General features: G+C 41.5%; 1 protein-coding gene across 1 annotated transcript in view; it reads left to right on the plus strand.

Annotated features, from left to right (window-relative positions):
* Nucleotides 1-18,193: 18,193 nt before the first annotated feature.
* MAP3K5 (mitogen-activated protein kinase kinase kinase 5) overlaps nucleotides 18,194-18,599 on the plus strand; it is a 236,862-nt gene continuing 236,456 nt past the window's right edge. Inside the window, exon 1 of the mRNA XM_074397398.1 lies at nucleotides 18,194-18,581. Coding sequence (XP_074253499.1) covers nucleotides 18,486-18,581 — 96 coding nt within the window. The 5' untranslated portion in view covers nucleotides 18,194-18,485. The remainder of the gene's footprint in view (nucleotides 18,582-18,599) is intronic.

Here is an 18,599-nt window from a genome sequence, read left to right on the forward strand (position 1 = left end):
CAGAGCTTTATAAAAAGCAGTGTAAGACCTTTCAAAATCGTTTAGCTACAAAAGTATATTTTAGATGTAGGTTATCAATTTCTACAAAAATAAGCCTGCACAAATTATGCTTGACATTGTGTTGAACTTTTAGATCATTTTTGGGAGATCTAAATCGGGACTTCTTATTAGTCCTAGTATTTTTTATTTTTGGTGATTTTGTAAGTATATGTTCTATATATGGATGGTATATGTTCTACATATATCATCATGTCTACAAATAGAGGCAATTTTACTTTTTTAGTTCCAATATTTATTATTTTATTACTTTTTCTTGCCTTATTGCACTAGCTAGGACTTGGATACTTTTTTTTTTGAGTAAGTATAATTAACTTTTTATTCCAATTTTTCTCTTAACAAAGTAAAATGTTATATATTAAATAAGATCTTGAAATAGATGAAGGACATTAAAGTGAAACTGTCTAAAGTGAAATAGTACTGAAAACAGCAAGAGAACATTTTATCCAACAACAGTAATTATTGGGTGTTGTTGGGTGGAATGTTTTTGAATTGAATAGAATCCAATCCCTTCATTTTCTAGGTGGAGAATCCTGAAGTCATAAGAGAAGAAAGGATTTCTCCAAGGTCTTACAGTGAATTGGTTCCAAGTCCCAGACTATTCCCTGGGTCATAACCTAGCTCTGTTCCGTTTCCATTGTGCCAAATTTTGTACTGGCTGTAACAATTAAAAGGACAATACATTTATGCCATCCACTTATGTGTATTCCAAAATTCTGTAATCAAAGGATCAAATGTTTGCTTAATCTCGAAGCCATTATTATTTTAAAAGGTGAAATATTTTAATAAATAAATGCAATTTCTTAAAATATACATCAACATTAGAGAGCTGCATAGAGCTCATTTTAAAAATTAGAGTGTAATATTATAGAACAAATTTTCTTCCTACCATCCTCAATCATATATATATATATATATATATATATATATATATATATATATATATATAATTGCATTTTAGGTTCTGGGGTTCATGTGAAGAACATGCAGGACTGTTGCATAGGTATATACATGGCAATGTGGTTTGCTGCCTCCATCCCCATCACCTATATATGGCATTTCTCCCCATGTTATCCCTCCCCAACTCCCTATCCACTGCAGTCCCTCCCCTAGTCCCCTACAACAGACCCCAGTGTGTGATGCTCCTCTCCCTGTGTCCATGTATTCTCATTATTCAACACCATCCTATGAGTGAGAACATGCGGTATCTGATTTTCTGTGCCAGTTTGCTGAGAATGATGGTTTCCAGGTGCATCCATGTCCGTACAAAGGACACAAACTCATCGATTTTTATGGCTGCATAGTATTCCATGGTGTATATGTGCCACATTTTCCCTGACCAGTCTGTCATCGATGGGCATTTGGGTTGGTTCCAGGTCTTTGCTATTGTAAACAGTGCCGCAATGAACATATGTGTGCATGTTTCTTTATAATAGAACAATTTATAATCCTTTAGATATATATTCAGTAATGGTATTGCTGGGTCAAATGGAATTTCTATTTCTAGGTCCTTGAGGAATCACCACACTGTTTTCCACAATGGTTGAACTAATTTACACTCCCACCAACAGTGTAAAAGTGTTCCTATTTCTCCACATCCTCTCCAGCATCTATTGTCTCCAGATTTTTTAATGATCGCCATTCTAACTGGAGTGAGATGGTATCTCAATGTGGTTTTGATTTACATTTCTCTAATGACCAGTGATAATGGGCATTTTTTCATATTTTATGACCTCATATATGTCTTCTTTTGAAAAGTGTCTGTTCATATCTTTGGCCGCTTTTGGATGGGTTTGTTTTTCTCTTGTAAATCTGTTTTAGTAATTTGTAGATTCTGGATATTAGCCCTTTGTCAGATGGATAGATTGCAAAAATTTTTTCCCATTCTGTTGGTTGCCAGTTCACTCTAATGATTGTTTCTTTTGCTATACAGAAGCTCTGGAGTTTAATTAGGTCCCATTTGTCTATTTTGGCTTTTGTTGCCAATGCTTTTGGTGTTTTAGTCATGAAGTCCTTGCCTATGTCTATGTCCTGAATGGTTTTGCCTAGGTTTTCTTCCAGGGTTTTTATGGTGTTAGGTCTTATGTTTAAGTCCTTAATCCATCTGGAGTTAATTTTAGTGTAAGGTGTCAGGACGGGGTCCAGTTTCTGCTTTCTGCACATGGCTAGCCAGTTTTCCCAACACCATTTATTAAACAGGGAATCCTTTCCCCATTGCTTGTTTTTGTCAGGTTTGTCAAAGATCAGATGGTTGTAGATGTGTGGCATTGCCTACGAGGCCTCTGTTCTGTTCCATTGATCTGTATCTCTGTTTTGGTACCAGTACCATGCTATTTTGATTACTGTAGCCTTGTTGTATAGTATGAAGTCAGGTAGCATGATGCCTCCAGCTTTGTTCTTTTTGCTTAGAATTGACTTGGCTATCAGGGCTCTCTTTTGGTTCCTTATGAAGTTTAAGGTGTTTGTTTCCAGTTCTGTGAAGAGGGTCATAGGTAGCTTGATGGAGATAGCATTGAATCTATAAATTACTTTGGGCAGTATGGCCATTTTCACAATACTGATTCTTCCTAACCATGAGCATGGAATGTTTCTCCATCTGTTTGTGTCCTCTCTTATTTCCTTGCGCAGTCATTTGTAGTTCTCCTTGAAGAGAACTATATATCCTTTGTTAGTTGTATCCTTTATATCCTTTGTTAGTTGTATCCATAGGTATTTTATTCTCTTTGTAGCAATTGTGAATGGCAGTTCATTCTTTATTTGGCTCTCCTTAAGTCTGTTATTGGTATATAGGAATACTTGTGATTTCTGCATATTGATTTTGTATCCTGAGACTTTGCTAAAGTCGTTCTGCATATTGATTTTGTATCCTGAGACTTTGCTAAAGTCGTGTATCAGTTTCAGGAGATTTTGGGCTGAGATGATGGGGTTTGTAAGTATACAGTCATGGTGTCTGCAAATAGAGACAATTTGACTTTCTCCTTTCTTAATTGAATACCCTTTATTTCTTTTTCTTGCCTGATTGCTCTGGCTAGAACTTCCAATACTATATCGAATACAAGTGGTGAGAGAGGGCATCCTTGTCTAGTGCCACATTTCAAAGGGAATGCTTCCAGGTTTTGCCCATTCTATAGATACTGGCTGTTGGTTTGTCATAAATAGCTTTTATTATTTTGAGATATGTTCCATTGATACCTAGTTTATTGAGAGTTTTTAGCATAAAGGGCTGCTGAATTTTGTCAAAGGCCTTCTCTGCATCTATTCAGATAATCACGTGTTTTTTGTCTTTGGTTTTGTTTATGCAGTGAATTACATATATAGACTTGCGTATGTTGAACCAGCCTTGCATCCCCAGGATGAAGCCTACTTGATCGTGATGGATAAGCTTTTTGATGTGCTGTTGCAATCAATTTGCCAGTATTTTACTCAAGATTTTTACATCTATGTTCTTCATGGATATTGGCCTGAAGTTTTCTTTTCTTGTTGAGTCTCTGCTGGGTTTTGGTATCAGGATGATGTTGGCCTCATAAAATGATTTGGGAAGGATTCCCTTTTTTTGGATTGTTTGCAACAGTTTCAGAAGGAGTCATACCAGCTCCTCTTTTGTACGTCTGGTAGAATTCCACTGTGAACCCATCTGGATCTGGGCTTTTTTTGGTTGGTAGGCTATTAATTGCTGCCTCGACTTGTTACTCACCTATTCAGGGTTTTGACTTCTTCCTGGTTTAGGCATGGGAGGGTGCAAGTGTCCAGGAATTTAGCCATTTCTTCCAGGTTTACTGGTTTATGTGCATAGAGTTGTTCGTAGTAATCTCTGATGGTAGTTTGTATTTCTGTGGAATCAGTGGAGATAGCCCCTTTATCATTTTTTATTGCATCTATTTGATTCTTCTTTCTTTTCTGTTTTATTAATTTGGCTAGTGGTCTATTTTATTGATATTTTCAAAAAACCAGCTCCTGGATTTATTGATTTTTTGAAGGGTTTTTTGTGTCTCTATCTCCTTCAGTTCTGCTCTGATCTTAGTTATTTCTTGTCTTCTGCTAGCTTTTGAGTTTTTTTGATCTTGCTCCTCCAGCTCTTTCAATTTTGATGATAGGGTGTCGATTTTAGATCTTTCCTTGCTTCTGGTGTGGGCATTTATAGCTACAAATTTTCCTCTAGACACTGCTTTAAATGTGTCCCAGAGATTCTGGTATATTGTGTCTTTGTTCTCATTGGTTTCAAAGAACATCTTTTTTCCTGCCTTCATTACATTGTTTATTCAGTCAACATTCAAGAGCCAGTTGTTCAGTTTCCATGAAGTTGTGTGGTTTTGAGTTCATTTCTTAATCCTGAGTTCTAATTTGATTGCACTGTGGTCTGAGAGACTGTTTGTTATGATTTCCATTCTTTTACATTTGCTGAGGAGTGATTTACTGCCAATTATGTGGTTAGTTTTAGAGTAGGTGTGATATGGTGCTGAGAAGAATGCATATTCTGTGGATTTGGGGTGGAGAGGTTTGTAAATGTCTATTAGGTTTACTTGGTCCAGATCTGAGCTCAAGTCCAGGGTAACCTTGTTAATTTTCTGTCTCATTGATCTGTCTTATATTGACAATGGAATGTTAAAGTCTGTCACTATTATTGCGTGGGAGTCTGTCTCTTTGTAGGTCATTAAAACTGGCTTTATGTATCTGGGTGCTCCTGTATTGGGTACCTATATATTTAGGATCATTAGCTCTTCTTGTTGCATTGATCTTTTTACCATTATGTAATGCTGTTCTTTGTCTCTTTTGATCTTTGTTGGTTTAAAGTCTATTTTATCAGTGACTAGGATTGCAACTCCTGCTTTTTTTTGTTCTCCATTTGCTTGGTAAATCTTCCTCCATCGTTTTATTTTGAGTCTATGTGTATTCTTGCATACGAGATGTGTTTCCTGGATACAGCACACTGATGGGTTTTGACTTTTTATCCAATTTGCCAGTCCGTGTCTTTTGATTGGGGCATTTAGCCCATTTACATTTAAGGTTAATTTTGTTATGTGTGAATTTGATCCTGTCATTTTGATGCTAGCTGTTTGTTTTGCCCATTAGTTGATGCAGTTTCTTCATTGTGTTGATGCTCTTTACTATTTGGTATGTTTTTGGAGTGGCTGGCACTGGTTGTTCCTTCCTATGTTTAGTGCTTCTTTCAGGAGCTCTTGTAAGTCAGGCCTGGTGGTGATAAAATCTCTGAGCAATTGCTTGTTCATAAAGGATTTTATTTCTCCTTCACTTATGAAGCTTAATTTGGCTGAATATGAAATTCTAGGTTGAAAGTTCTTTTCTTTAACAATGTTGAATACTGGTTCCCACTCTCTTCTGGCTTGTAGCGTTTCTGCAGGAGATCCACTGTGAGTCTGATGGGTTTCCCTTTGTGGATAACCCGACCTTTCTCTCTGTCTGCCCTTAGCATTTTCTTCTTCATTTCAACCCTGGTGAATCTGATGATTATGTGCTTTGGGGTTGCTCTTCTTGAAGAATATCTTTGTGGTGTTCTCTGTATTTCCTGTATTGGCCTGCCTTGCTGGGTTGGAGAAGTATTCCTGGATAATATCCTGAAGACTGTTTTCCAGCTTGGATTCATTCTTTCCATCACATTCAGGTATACCTATCAAACTTAGATTAGGTCTTTTCACATAATCCCATATTTCTTGGATGCTTTGTTCATTTCTTTTTACTCTTTTTCCTCTAATCTTGACTTCTCATTGTATTTCATTGAGTTGATCTTCAGTTTCTGATATCCTTTCTTCTGCTTGGTTGATTCGGCTCTGAAACTTGTGTATGCTTTGTGAAGTTCTCGTGTTGTGTTTTTCAGCTCCATCAATTCATTTATATTCTTCTCTAAGCTGTTTATTCTCATTAGCATTTTGTCAGACCTTTTTTCAAGGTTCTTAGTTTCTTTGCATTGGGTTAGAACATGTTTTAGCTCAGAGAAGTTTGTTATTATTCACTTTCTGAAGCATGTTTCTGTCAATTCATCAGACTCATTCTTCATCCAGTCTTGTTCCCTTGCTGGTGAGGAGTTGTGATCCCTTGGAGGAGGAAAAGCATTCCGGTTTTGGATGTTTTCATCATTTTTGTGCTGGTTTCTTCCCATCTTTGTTGATTTATCTACCTGTGGTCTTTGTGGTTGGTGACTTTCAGATGGGTTCTCTGAGTGGACGTCCTTTTTGTTGATGATGAAGTTATTTCTTTCTCTTTTTTAGTTTTCCTTCTAAGTGTCAGGCCCCTCTGCTGTAGGAGTGCTGGAGGTCTACTCCAGTCCCTGCTTGCTTGGGGATCACCTGCAGCAGCTGCAGAACAGTAAGGGTTGCTGCCAGTTTCTTCTGTTATCTTTGTCCGAGAAGGATACCCACCAGATGTCAGCCTGAGCTCTCCTTTGTGAGGTGTATTTTTGGATATTGAGGTGGGGGGGGGGGGGTCAGGGAGCTGCTTAAGGAGACAGTCTGTCCCTTATAGGAGCTCAAGTGCTGAGCTGTGAGCTCCATTGTTCCATTCAGAAATGCTGGGCAGGTACATTGAAGTCTGCTGCAGGGGAGCTCATAATGACATTTTTTCCCAGGTACTCTGTCCTGGAAAGGTAGGGCTTTATTGATAAGTTCTTGATGTGCTGCTGCATTTTTTCAGAGTTGCCCTGCCCAAGAAGGAGGTAGTCTAGTCACAGTCTGCCAGCAGAGACTTTGCTGAGCTGCTGTGGGCTCTTCCCAGCTGCTGGGTGAACTTTCTTGCAGTTCTGTTTATAGAGGTATAGTTAGAACTGCCTCAGTAATGGTGGTCTGCCTTTGTAATGGTGGACTGTCTGTGTAATGATGGACTGCCTCAGTAGTGGTAGACTTCCTCAGTAATGGCAGATGCCCTTCCCTCCACAGAGCTCGACCATCCCAGGTCCAGCTGTGCTTGCTCTGAAACTCTCAATCCAGAGTATTTCAGATTGCTGGTCTTTGTGGAGGTGGGACAGGCCAAGCAAGATCACCTGGCTCCCTGTTTCAGCCCCCTTTTTTTCAGTTGAATGGGTGACTCTGTCTCCCAGGCATTCCAGGTGCAAGTTGAAATGGCCGCCCAGATTTGTGTGAGTTTTTGTGTGGAGACCCGCTGCACCAGCTGAAACAGCTATGCTGGAGACTTGTGGTGCTTTTCTGTCCAGGAATCTCCTGTTCTGTGGGCAGCAAAAATTCATTTGGAAATGCGGTGATCATTCACCCTCTGCATTCTTGCTGGGAACTGCACTACAGAGCTGTTCCTATTCAGCCATCTTGGATTGTCCTCAATTTTTTTTTTTTTTTTTTTTTTTGAAACTAGGTGTAACTTTATCACCCAGTCTGGAATGCAGTAACATCATCATAACTCACTGCAACCTTAAACTTCTGGGCACACGTGATCCTCCCACCTCAGCCTACTGAGTAGATTGGACTACAGGCACATGCCACTGCACTGCATTTTTTTTTTTTTTTTTTTTTAAGAGATAGGGTCTGGCTATGTTTTCCAGGCTGGTCTCAAATTTCTGGCTTCAAGAGATGCTCTTGCCTTGGGCTCCCAATATGTGAAGATTACAGGCATAAGTCACCATGCCCTACCTAAAAGTTATTCATCAGGCTAATATACTATTAAATAAATATATTTGTCCTTGACAAATATACTTGCATAAAGGACAGGAAAGTGAGTTTTGAATTTACAATTGAACTTCTTGGAGTTCCACACCCAAGTGTGGCAGCATGGAGAGAGTGACCTTTCTTGCCATCTTTAGCTCTGGAAGAATCTTATAGACATTTTTGGAGACATCCTAGCCTCAGCAGCCAAACTCCATCTGTAGCCCACACAAACAGTCTCTGAAAATGGACTTGACAATGCTTGAGCAGATAATCCCTGGATCTGGGGTCTCCAGAGGGCAAATTGGAAGAGGGGGATTTTTCTGTGGGCTCATACCTGTGGTTCTCTGAGAAAGGGACATGGGTGAGCCTTCTAAAACATACGGCCCAAAGGAGGGGCCTCTCTTGTACAAGCAGTACTGCAGGGCAAACTGAGTCACTCCTACCCTGTTGTATTTCCATCTGCAGGCCACTTTCATAATGATTTACCATTGCTGTTTCTTTCCTTGGGGTTACTGACCTTCATAAGATTTCTTTATTAGCCACAAGCTGATTCTCCTGGTGGACTCTTTACTGAGTCTTCCAGATATGCCCAGGCATGGCTCAATTTTCAAAGTAAAAACTGTTTAGGCTCTCAATAGGAACACTCGCCACATTAAAATAGATAATAATTAGACCAGGTGCGATAGCTCATACCTGTAATCCCAGCACTTTGGGAGAGCAAGGCAGGCAGATCACAAGGTCAGGAGTTCGAGACCAGCCTGGCCAACATGCGGAAACTCTATCTGTACTAAAAATAAAAAAATTAGCTGGACACAGTGGTAAGCACCTGTAATCCCAGCTACTTGGGAGCTTGAGGGAGGAGAATTGCTTGAACCCGGGAGGTGGAGGTTGCAGTGAGCCAAGATCACACTACTACACTCTAGCCTGGGCAACAGAGCAAGACTCCATCTCACAAAAACAAAAAACAAACAAACAAAAAAAGATATTAATTACTACCAGCAATTACAAGCCACAACATTCCACTATTTGAGGTTATGCTTTGCAGTTTATTCCAAGTAGACAGGTTTCGGGTATAACTCTATAAGATAGTCTTGGCTGGGCCCAGTGGCTCACACCTGTAATCCCAGCACTTTGGGAGGCTGAGGCAGATGGATCACCTGAGGTTAGGAGCTTGAGATCAGCCTGAACAACATGGTGAAACCCCGTCTCTACTAAAGTACAAAAATTACAGGTGATGCACACCTGTAACCCCAGCTACTCAAGAGGCTGAAGCAGGAGAATTGTTTTAACCTAGGAGGTGGAGATTACAGTGAGCTGAGGAGCTGAGATTTGTGCCAGTGCACTTCAGCGTAGGCAAAAGAGTGAGACTCTGTCTCAAAAATAGAAAATTAAAAAGATGATTTGCATGAGACTATACAAATGTTCTTTGTAGTCAGAATGGAAAAACATTTTTCATGTGAAAATGTTGTCTTACAGTCTTTCTGTTTCCATAATTTTATTGTATTTAAAATTTTTTATTATGAAATGTTTCAGATACATACAAGAGTAGAAAGACTTGCATAATGAACATCCATGTACTCATTATAAAAAGTCATTAGTTCAGGGCCAATCTTGTTTCATCTCTATTCTCACTAATTCCTGTACCTCCTATATAATATTACTTTTAAGCCAATCCCAAAAATAATTTTACTTCATCTATAAGTATTTCTGTATGAAGTCTCTGAAATATGAAGACTCCCTTCTTAATATACACACAGTATCATTATTATATCTTTACAAATTACCAATCTTTTCACCTCAACTTTGCCCCCTTCCACCACTGCAATTTATTTTGTGCAAGAACGTGAACCATTTGTCTTGGTTTCCCACAGTCTAGATTTTACTCATTGCATCTCCAGCGTATTTGACCCTGTTTTTATGACTTTAGTATTGCCTGAAATTTGTTGTTGAACCTAGGCCTTGAGTTCTAGGGCTTTGATGAGATTCATGTCCACTGATTTGGGGATGACTACCTCATGGTTGGTGGTGTGTTATTTCATCAGGAGACATGCAATAATCTGGTTCTCTCTCTTTTAATGATATTAATGACTATTAATGATTGTTATGCAGGCTGGGTGCAGTGGCTCATGCTAGTAATCCCAGCACTTTGGGAGGCTGAGGTGGGAGGACTGCTTGAGTCCAGGATTTCTTGACCAGCCTGGGCAACATGGTGAAACCCTGTCTCTACCAAAAATACAAAAATTAGCTGGGCATGGTAGCATGTGTCTGTGGTTCCAGCTATTAGGCTGAGGTGGGATAACTGCTTGAGCCCAGGAGGTGGAGGTTGCAGTGAGGTGAGATGGAGCCACTGCACTCTAGATTGAGCAATAGAGCCAGACCCTGTCTCAAAAAAAAATTTTTTAAAGATTGATATCTGAATCCAAATTCATTAAGAGTTACAAAATGGTGATGTTATAATGACGTCAGGATTTCTCATACATTAGCTGGAATATTTCTATAAAGAGAAAGTTCTCTTGTTACAATTTGGTTGCCCCGTGGTATTTTAGTTCTTTACATATTTCAGTTCAGTATAAGAACTGGTATCTTAACTAAATACTTAAAATAGCACATTGGAGCTTGAAAGGATTTTCAGTTGAATCTAATTCAACACTGTGTTTTGTGGATGAAGAAACGGACCCAGAAAGGTTAAATTGGTTTTCTAATTTCTAAAAGCTCATTAGTAGTTATCAGAGTTCCAACAGGAAACAGGTAGGATAATTTGAAGTGGGTTTATTTACAAAAAGACTAATTACAAAGGTGTGGAAGAGTATAAGGAGGCTTCGAGGAATTGTGCAGGAACTTAAGGCTAACAGCTTTATCATTTCTAGGTGCCAATAAACAACAAAGCAAGGGACAGTTATGAGACCCATAAGAAAGTAAGTCCCATAGGAGCTGCCACCTTGGGAAGAGCAATGACCTCCTGTTAAAGAACACAGCCAGCCTGTGGTGACTCATACAGAGTGAGTCCAGGAGATAAATATGCAATTCCCAGTCTCCTTCCTCCTGCAGATCCCTGCCTGGACTCCCCATTGACCAAATCTAACTGATAAACAGAAAGGAAGAGAGCCCATAGACTTAGTTCATGGCCTCCTAAGACAGAGACTCTGGAGGGTATAAATGCAGAGTGGATCTAGAGAGGAAAACTCAGAAACAGATGGCAAAAATTTCAGTTCACATTCTTGCTCCTATTCCACCATTCTATCGTGCATTCAAATTTGCTTACATTTACAGATCTTATATTTGTAGAAATGATTCATGGCCCAAGATGATGTCATATTCCTCTGGAGTGAAATTTCTTTCTCAAATGCAGGGAATTACCTTAACACAATTTTAGGGTTTGAGACTTCTTTCTGGGTTACTCACATGTCTAGAAGCAGGATTGCTGTCTATATATGGGCCATTTAACTTATAGTTCACTCTTACTTGTAGGGTATATTATCTTTCATTTTGTCATTTTAATTTTATTAAGAATTCAGTCCAGATAAACACAGGCACAAAAATCCTCAACAAAATACCAGCAAACTGAATCTAGCAGCACATCAAAAAGATAATTCACTGTGATAAAAGAGGCTTGATTCCTAGGATCCAAGGTTGGTTCAACATATGCAAATCAATAAATGTGACTCACCACAGAAACAGAATTAAAAACAAAAACCAGATGATTATCTCAATAGGTATGGGAAAAGCTTTCGATAAAATCCAACATCCTTCATAATAATGTCCCTCAACAAACTAGGCGTCAAAGGAATATACCCCAAAATAATAAGAGCCATTTATGACAAACCCACAGCCAACACCATACTGAACAGGCAAAAGCAGAAGACATTCCCCTTAAGAACAGGAACAAGAAAAGGAGGCCCACTCTCAACACTCCTAGTCCACATAGTACTGGAGGTCCTAGCCAGAGCAATCAGGCAAGAGAAAAAAATAAAAAGCATTCCAATAAGAAAAGGAGTCAGATTATCCTTCCCTGAAGAGTCTTTTCTTTTCTTTCTTTCTTTTTTTTTTTTTTTTTTTTTGAGACAGAATCTCACTCTTGTCATCCAGGCTGCAGTGCAGTGGCATGATCTTGGCTCTCTGCAATCTCTGTCTTGAGTAGCTGGGACTGCAGACTACATGCTCAGCTAATTGCTTTTGCATTTTTATTAGAGATGGGATTTCACTGTGTTGGCCAGGCCGGTCTTGAACTCCTGGCCTAAAGTGATCTGCCTGCCTTGGCCTTCCAAAGTCCTGGGATTACAGGCATGAGCCACTGCACCTCATCCCCTGAAGATACGATTCTGTACCTAGAAAATGCTAAAGACTCCACCAAATGGCTCCTAGAATTGATAAACAGTGTCAGTATAGTTTCAGGATACAAAATCTATGTACAAAAATCAGTAGCTTTTTTTTTTTTTTTTTTTTTTTTTTTTGAGACGGAGTTTCGCTCTCGTTACCCAGGCTGGAGTGCAATGGCGCGATCCCGGCTCACTGCAACCTCCGCCTCCTGGGTTCAGGCAATTCTCCTGCCTCAGCCTCCTGAGTAGCTGGGATTACAGGCACACGCCACCATGCCCAGCTAATTTTTTGTATTTTTAGTAGAGACGGGGTTTCACCATGTTGACCAGGATGGTCTCGATCTCGACCTCGTGATCCACCCGTCTCGGCCTCCCAAAGTGCTGGGATTACAGGCTTGAGCCACCGCGCCCGGCCAAATCAGTAGCATTTTTATCTATCAATAACGTTCAAGCTGAGAGCCAAGTCAAGAACACAGTTCCATTTATAATAGCCACACACACACACACACACACACACACACACAATCTAGGAATACATCTAATCAAGGAAGTGAAAGATCTCTACAAGGAAAATTACAAAACACTGTTGAAAGAAATCATAGATGACACAAACAAATGGAAAAACATTCCATGCTGATGGATTAGAAGAATCAGTATGTTAAAATGGCCATACTGCCCAAAGCAATCTAAAGATTCAATGGTATTCCTAGAAAACTACCAATATCATTTCCCACAGATTTAGAAAAACTATTCTAAAATTCACATGGAATTAAAAAGGAGCCTGTAGAACAGCAGGAACAAATTAAATCAAACAAAACCCCAAAAGAACCTGAATAGCTAAAGCCAAAGCCAGATGCATCATATTACCCAACTTCAAACTATACTATAAGGCAACAGTAACCCAAACAGCATGGTACTGGTACAAAAACAGACACTCAGACCAATGGAACAGAATGAGGACCCAGAAATAAGTCACACGCCTACAGCCATCTGATCTTCAACAAAATCAATAAAAATAAGAAATGATAAAGGACTCCCTATTTAATTAATGGTGCTGGCTAGCCATATGCAGAATAAAATTGGACCCCTACTCATCACCATGTACAAAAATTCACTCAAAATGGATTAAAGATTCAAATGTAAGACCTCAAACCCTAAGAATCCTAGAAGAAAACCTAGGAAATACCATTCTAGACAACAGCCTTGGGAAAGAATTTTTTTTTTTTTTTTTTTTTTGAGATGGAGTTTCGCTCTTGTTACCCAGGCTGGAGTGCAATGGCACGATCTCGGCTCACCGCAACCTCCGCCTCCTGCATTCAGGCAATTCTCCTGCCTCAGCCTCCTGAGTAGCTGGGATCACAGGCACGTGCCACCATGCCCAGCTAATTTTTTGTATTTTTAGTAGAGACGGGGTTTCACCATGTTGGCCAGGATGGTCTCGATCTCTTGACCTCATGATCCACCCTCCTCGGCCTCCCAAAGTGCTGGGATTACAGGCTTGAGCCACCGCGCCTGGCCGTGGAAAGAATTTATGACTAAATCCTCAAAAGCAATTTGCTGCAAAACCAAAAACTGACAAGTGGGACCTAATCTAAACAGCTTCTGCATAACAAAAGAAACCATAAACAGAGTGTGGTGTTACGATATATATTGGTTTCCATCTGTGCTTTCTGGTTTGTAACTCCCATAACCCTTGTTATAGTCTTTGGTTATAGTGAGTGTGTTAGGTCTCAGAGGCAGGCCTCTGACCTTTTCCTGCTCTCCCTTTACTTGCCAACAGCACCTCGTTTTTCTTTTTCTATTTTTTAAAATCTTTAAAAAATTTTATTTATTTATTTATTTATTTATTTAGACGAAGTCTCGCTTTCTTGACCGAGCTAGAGTGCAGTAGTGTGGTCTCGGCTCACTGCAACCTCTGCCTCCGTTTTTTTTGTTTTTTTTGTTTGTTTGTTTTTTGTTTTTTAGGTGGAGTTTCACTCTTGTTGCCCATGCTAGGGTGTAATTTTGTGTTCACAGCTCACTGCAACCTCTGCCTCCTGGGTTCAAGTGATTCTCCTGCCTAGCCTCCCAAGTAGCTGGGATTATAGGTGCCTACCTATAGGTGCCCGGCTAATTTTGTATTTTTAATGGAGATAGGGTTTCACCATGTTGTCCAGGCTGGACTTGAACTCCTGACCTCAGGTGATCTGCCCACATCAGCCTGCCAAAGTGCTGGGATTACAGGTGTGAGCCACTGAGCCCAGCTAATAGTCCCCCCACCTTTCTGATTGTGGGTTTTAAGATGTTCCCAGGAGAGGGTCCCATTGGATACACACAGACATAAAGATGGGCACAACAGACACTGTGAATGGGAGGTAAGCGGGGAGCAAGGGTTGAAAAACTAACTGTTGAGGATACTTTCTTTACTACCTGGGTGGCAAGATAAATCGTACCCCAAACTTTAGCATCATGCAATATACCCACATAACAAACCTGAACATGTACCCCAGAATCTAAAATAAAACTCGAAATTAGTTAACAAAACACTATTTTGCATAGCTCAGTGATTTTTAGGAACTCATATGTGCCTTCATAGTGGAAATGACTGTACTCCTCCCAGTGTGTTTTCTTCAGATACTTCTTCAAATACCTCCTACACTTCAGAAACTTCTCCAGATTTTCTTCATATCCTTCAACCAAAACAATATGCTGCAACAGCATGAATGTAGAAGCAGAAAATTAGAATCCACTGTCATCGAGTAAGCCAGACCTTAAAAAGATTCTTGAAAATGCACAACGGTGTCACCATTCTAAGATTTTTTTTGTTTTGCAAAATACTGTTATTTTTCATTAAAAATAATTCATGGCCACAGCTGTAATCCCAGCACTTTGGGAGGCTGAAGCGGGCATTTCACCTGAGGACAGGAGTTCAAGATCAGCCTGACCAACACGGAGAAACCCCATCTCTACTAATAATACAAAAATTAGCTGGGTATGGTGGTGCATGCGTTTAGTCCCAGTTACTTGGGAGGCTGAGGCAGGATAATCTCTTAAATCTGGGAGTTGGAGGTTGAGGTAGCTGAGATCACGTCATTGCATTCCAGCCTGGGTAACAAGAGTGAAACTCCATCTAAAACAAAAAACAAAAAACAAAAAACACTTCAGCCTTTTAGCTGCCTAATTCAGATCTACAAAACTCCCACAGCCAAAGGGAACCCTGACTGTAGGTTTACCCTCTGGATTCCTGTCCTTTCTTCCAGAATCGTGCCAGCTAATTCCTCATTATCTCATGCTACGGAACATAAATTAGCTGAACTGTGACTTTTATGTAGAGGGAGAGTCTCAGGACCAGCCAGAAGCAGCATTTCAGCATTGTATTGGGGTTTGGGTGCCTAACATCAGAAACATAAATTTAAAGTTAATACATTAAAAAAAGTCAGCAAAAGCCGGGCGCGGTGGCTCAAGCCTGTAATCCCAGCACTTTGGGAGGCCGAGGCGGGTGGATCACGAGGTCGAGAGATCGAGACCAACCTGGTCAACATGGTGAAACCCCGTCTCTACTAAAAATACAAAAAATTAGCTGGGCATGGTGGTGCGTGCCTGTAATCCCAGCTACTCAGGAGGCTGAGGCAGGAGAATTGCCTGAACCCAGGAGGCGGAGGTTGCGGTGAGCCGAGATCGCGCCATTGCACTCCAGTCTGGGTAACAAGAGCGAAACTCCGTCTCAAAAAAAAAAAAAAGTCAGCAAAGTCAGTGGCTCATGCCTGTAATCCCAGCACTTTGGGAGGTCAAGGTGGGCGGATCATGAGGTTAGGAGTTTGAGATCAGCCTGGCCAACATGATGAAACCCCATTTCTACTAAAGATACAAAAAATTAGCTAGGCATGGTTGTGGGTGCCTGAAATCCCAGCTATTCAGGAGGCTGAAGCAGGAGAATCGCTTGAACCCGGGAGGTGGAGGTTGTAGTGAGCTGAGATAGTGCCATTGCACTCCAGCTTGGGTGACAGGGGGAGATGTTGTCTCAAAAAAAAAAAAAAAAAAAAAGGCAGCAAAGTAAAACAAAAAAATAAAAATTGTGCATGAAAATGTCCCTGAAAGAAAGAAAAGTACAAGATGAGAGGTTATAAAAAATTACAGTTTTTAGAAAATAGCTTTGTATAAAATCTCATATTTTGGATTTCTATAGGAAAATGCCACTTGAGCATTTAGGCATTTTAGTTTTCCTCACACGACCCTCACAGATTTCTAGAGTTGATTGTTCTTAGTTAGGATGGAGTGGAGGATTATCTTACTCCTACAAGGTTTTAGAAGTTTGACAAGTTGTTGAAAATATCAAAAGGCACATAATTATTAGTAGCTCGCCAACATTGTTTCAGTATAATTACTGATTTACTAACTACCTATTTACTATTGATATTAATTCCAAAAGCCAATGTGGGTCACATAGATTCCACTTTACATGAAGAGCATAAAGTTTCTTACTAGAAATTTACTTCAATTATTTTACACACCTTTAGAAAAATCTAATGTCACAATGATTTGTTGAGGACATAGTTGTGGAGCTGCTAGGTGTTTTTCCTCATGACTATTTCTTTCCTTTAATTCTTTTTTCTTTTTTCTTTTTTTTTTTTTGAGACAGAGTTTCGCTCTTGTTACCCAGGCTGGAGTGCAGTGGCGCGATCTCGGCTCGCCACAACCTCCGCCTCCTAGGTTCAAGCAATTCTCCTGCCTCAGCCTCCCGAGTAGTTGGGACTACAGGCACGCACCACCATGCCCAGCTAATTTTTGTATTTTTAGTAGAGACGGGGTTTCACCTTGGGGTTGACCAGGATGGTCTCGATCTCTTGACCTTGTGATCCACCCGCCTCGGCCTCCCAAAGTGCTGGGATTACAGGCTTGAGCCACCGCTCCCGGCCAATTCTTTTTTTCAAGATGGGTTATCTACGTTGTCCAGGCTGATCTTGAACTCTGGGCTCAAGCGATCCTCCCACCTTGGAGAAAATTAAAGAATTTTTTTTTTTTTTTTTTTTTTTTTTGAGATGGAGTTTTGCTCTGTCACCTAGGCTGGGGTGCCATCTCGGCTCACTGCAACCTCTGCCTCCCGGGTTGAAGCGATTCTCCTGCCTCGGCCTCCCGAGTAGCTTGTGCCTGTAATCCCAGCACTTTGGGAGGCTGATGAGGGAGGATTACCTGAGGTCAGGGGTTGGAGACCAGCCTGACCAACATGGCGAACCCCCATCTCTACTAACAATACAAAATTAGCTGGGCATGGTGGCATAGCCAGGTGTGGCAGCGTATACCCGTAATACCAGCAACTCCGGAAGCTGAGGCAAGAGAATTGCTCGAACCTGCGAGGCAGAGGTTGCAGTGAGTTGAAATCGCGCCATTGCACTCCAGCCTGGGCAACAAGAGCGAAACTCCAACTCAAAAAACCAAAAAACAAAACAAACACAAAAATTCAAAATCCACAAAAAACTGTTATTCACATTTTCTTCTGCCTTTTTCACAGGACTCATTAGTCTCAGTTCCTGGAGACGGGAAGTACAAAACCCGTTTCTTAATTGTAACTTGCACTGACTTTCTTAACAGTTACAGCATTCTGGGGTTCTCTGGGAACTTACAAATCTGTTCTTTGCTCCCCAGATAAGTAGGTACTTTTTGATTGCTCTTAAACAATCTGGGTACTCCCCTCCCTGCCCAGCTTGGTGCAGCTTAAAAATAGAGTAAGTCATGTAATTCCCCTGTTTCATCTTGCTGATAATTTGTGGAGTAGGGTAAAGACTCCGTCTTCTATCTTAAATATCTGGCACTTGTAGGGGAATTAAGATCCTACATGAGAATGCTAAGCCCTTCAGCAGTTGGCACTAATCAATTACCCATTACTGATAACTGCAGGAGCCACTGGAAATTTTAAAAAAGGAAAAGTACATGAGACGACCTGATCAATTTAGCCTGCCACTTCTGGAGTGCCACAGTCACTAATGAACAACCTTCCAGTGTAGGCCCTGAATCTAGGGCGCTATTTGCCACCTCCTGCCTCGCGCAACGTGGGCCTCCCGGAGCCTGTCCTGCCAGCGCCGCGCACGGTCCCAGTCCACGAGGCCCCCAAGGGCCGGAGGGGGGCGCCCTCACCGCGGGGAACACTGGAAATGCCTCGGGGGCGGACTCCGAGGACCGAGTATTGGCTGGAGAGACTTTTGCGCCACCCAGTAATCGCTTGCGCTCCAAGTCTTCTTAGGTGGGGGCCGGGTGGGTGAGGACTGGAACGCTACGCCACGCGCGGCACTCAGAGAAGGGCTGAGGTCCAGGGGCCGCGGCGCGGTCGGTTCCGTCCGGGCTCGAGCTTCCTAGCAGCGCCCTCCCCGGGGGCGGGTCCTGACTCTCGGGGCCGCGTCGAGTGGGTGGCCAAAAGCTGGTGGAGGAGAGGGCGAGCGGCTGCGAGGAGCGACGAGACTGGCGCGGGGACGACACGGCGGAGGCGATCGGAAGAGAAACGAGGCCGGGCGAGGAGTAGGAAATCCAGCCGATGAAGGGCAGCTGCCGCCGAGGAGGGAGGCGGGTCCCTTCGGCTGCCGCTGCTGCTGTTCCGGGACGCCGCCCGGGGAGCCCGCCCGCCCGTAAGGTGCGCGCCAGGTAGCTC

Source organism: Saimiri boliviensis, chromosome 4, assembly GCF_048565385.1.
Source record: "Saimiri boliviensis isolate mSaiBol1 chromosome 4, mSaiBol1.pri, whole genome shotgun sequence".
NCBI lineage: Eukaryota > Metazoa > Chordata > Mammalia > Primates > Cebidae > Saimiri > Saimiri boliviensis.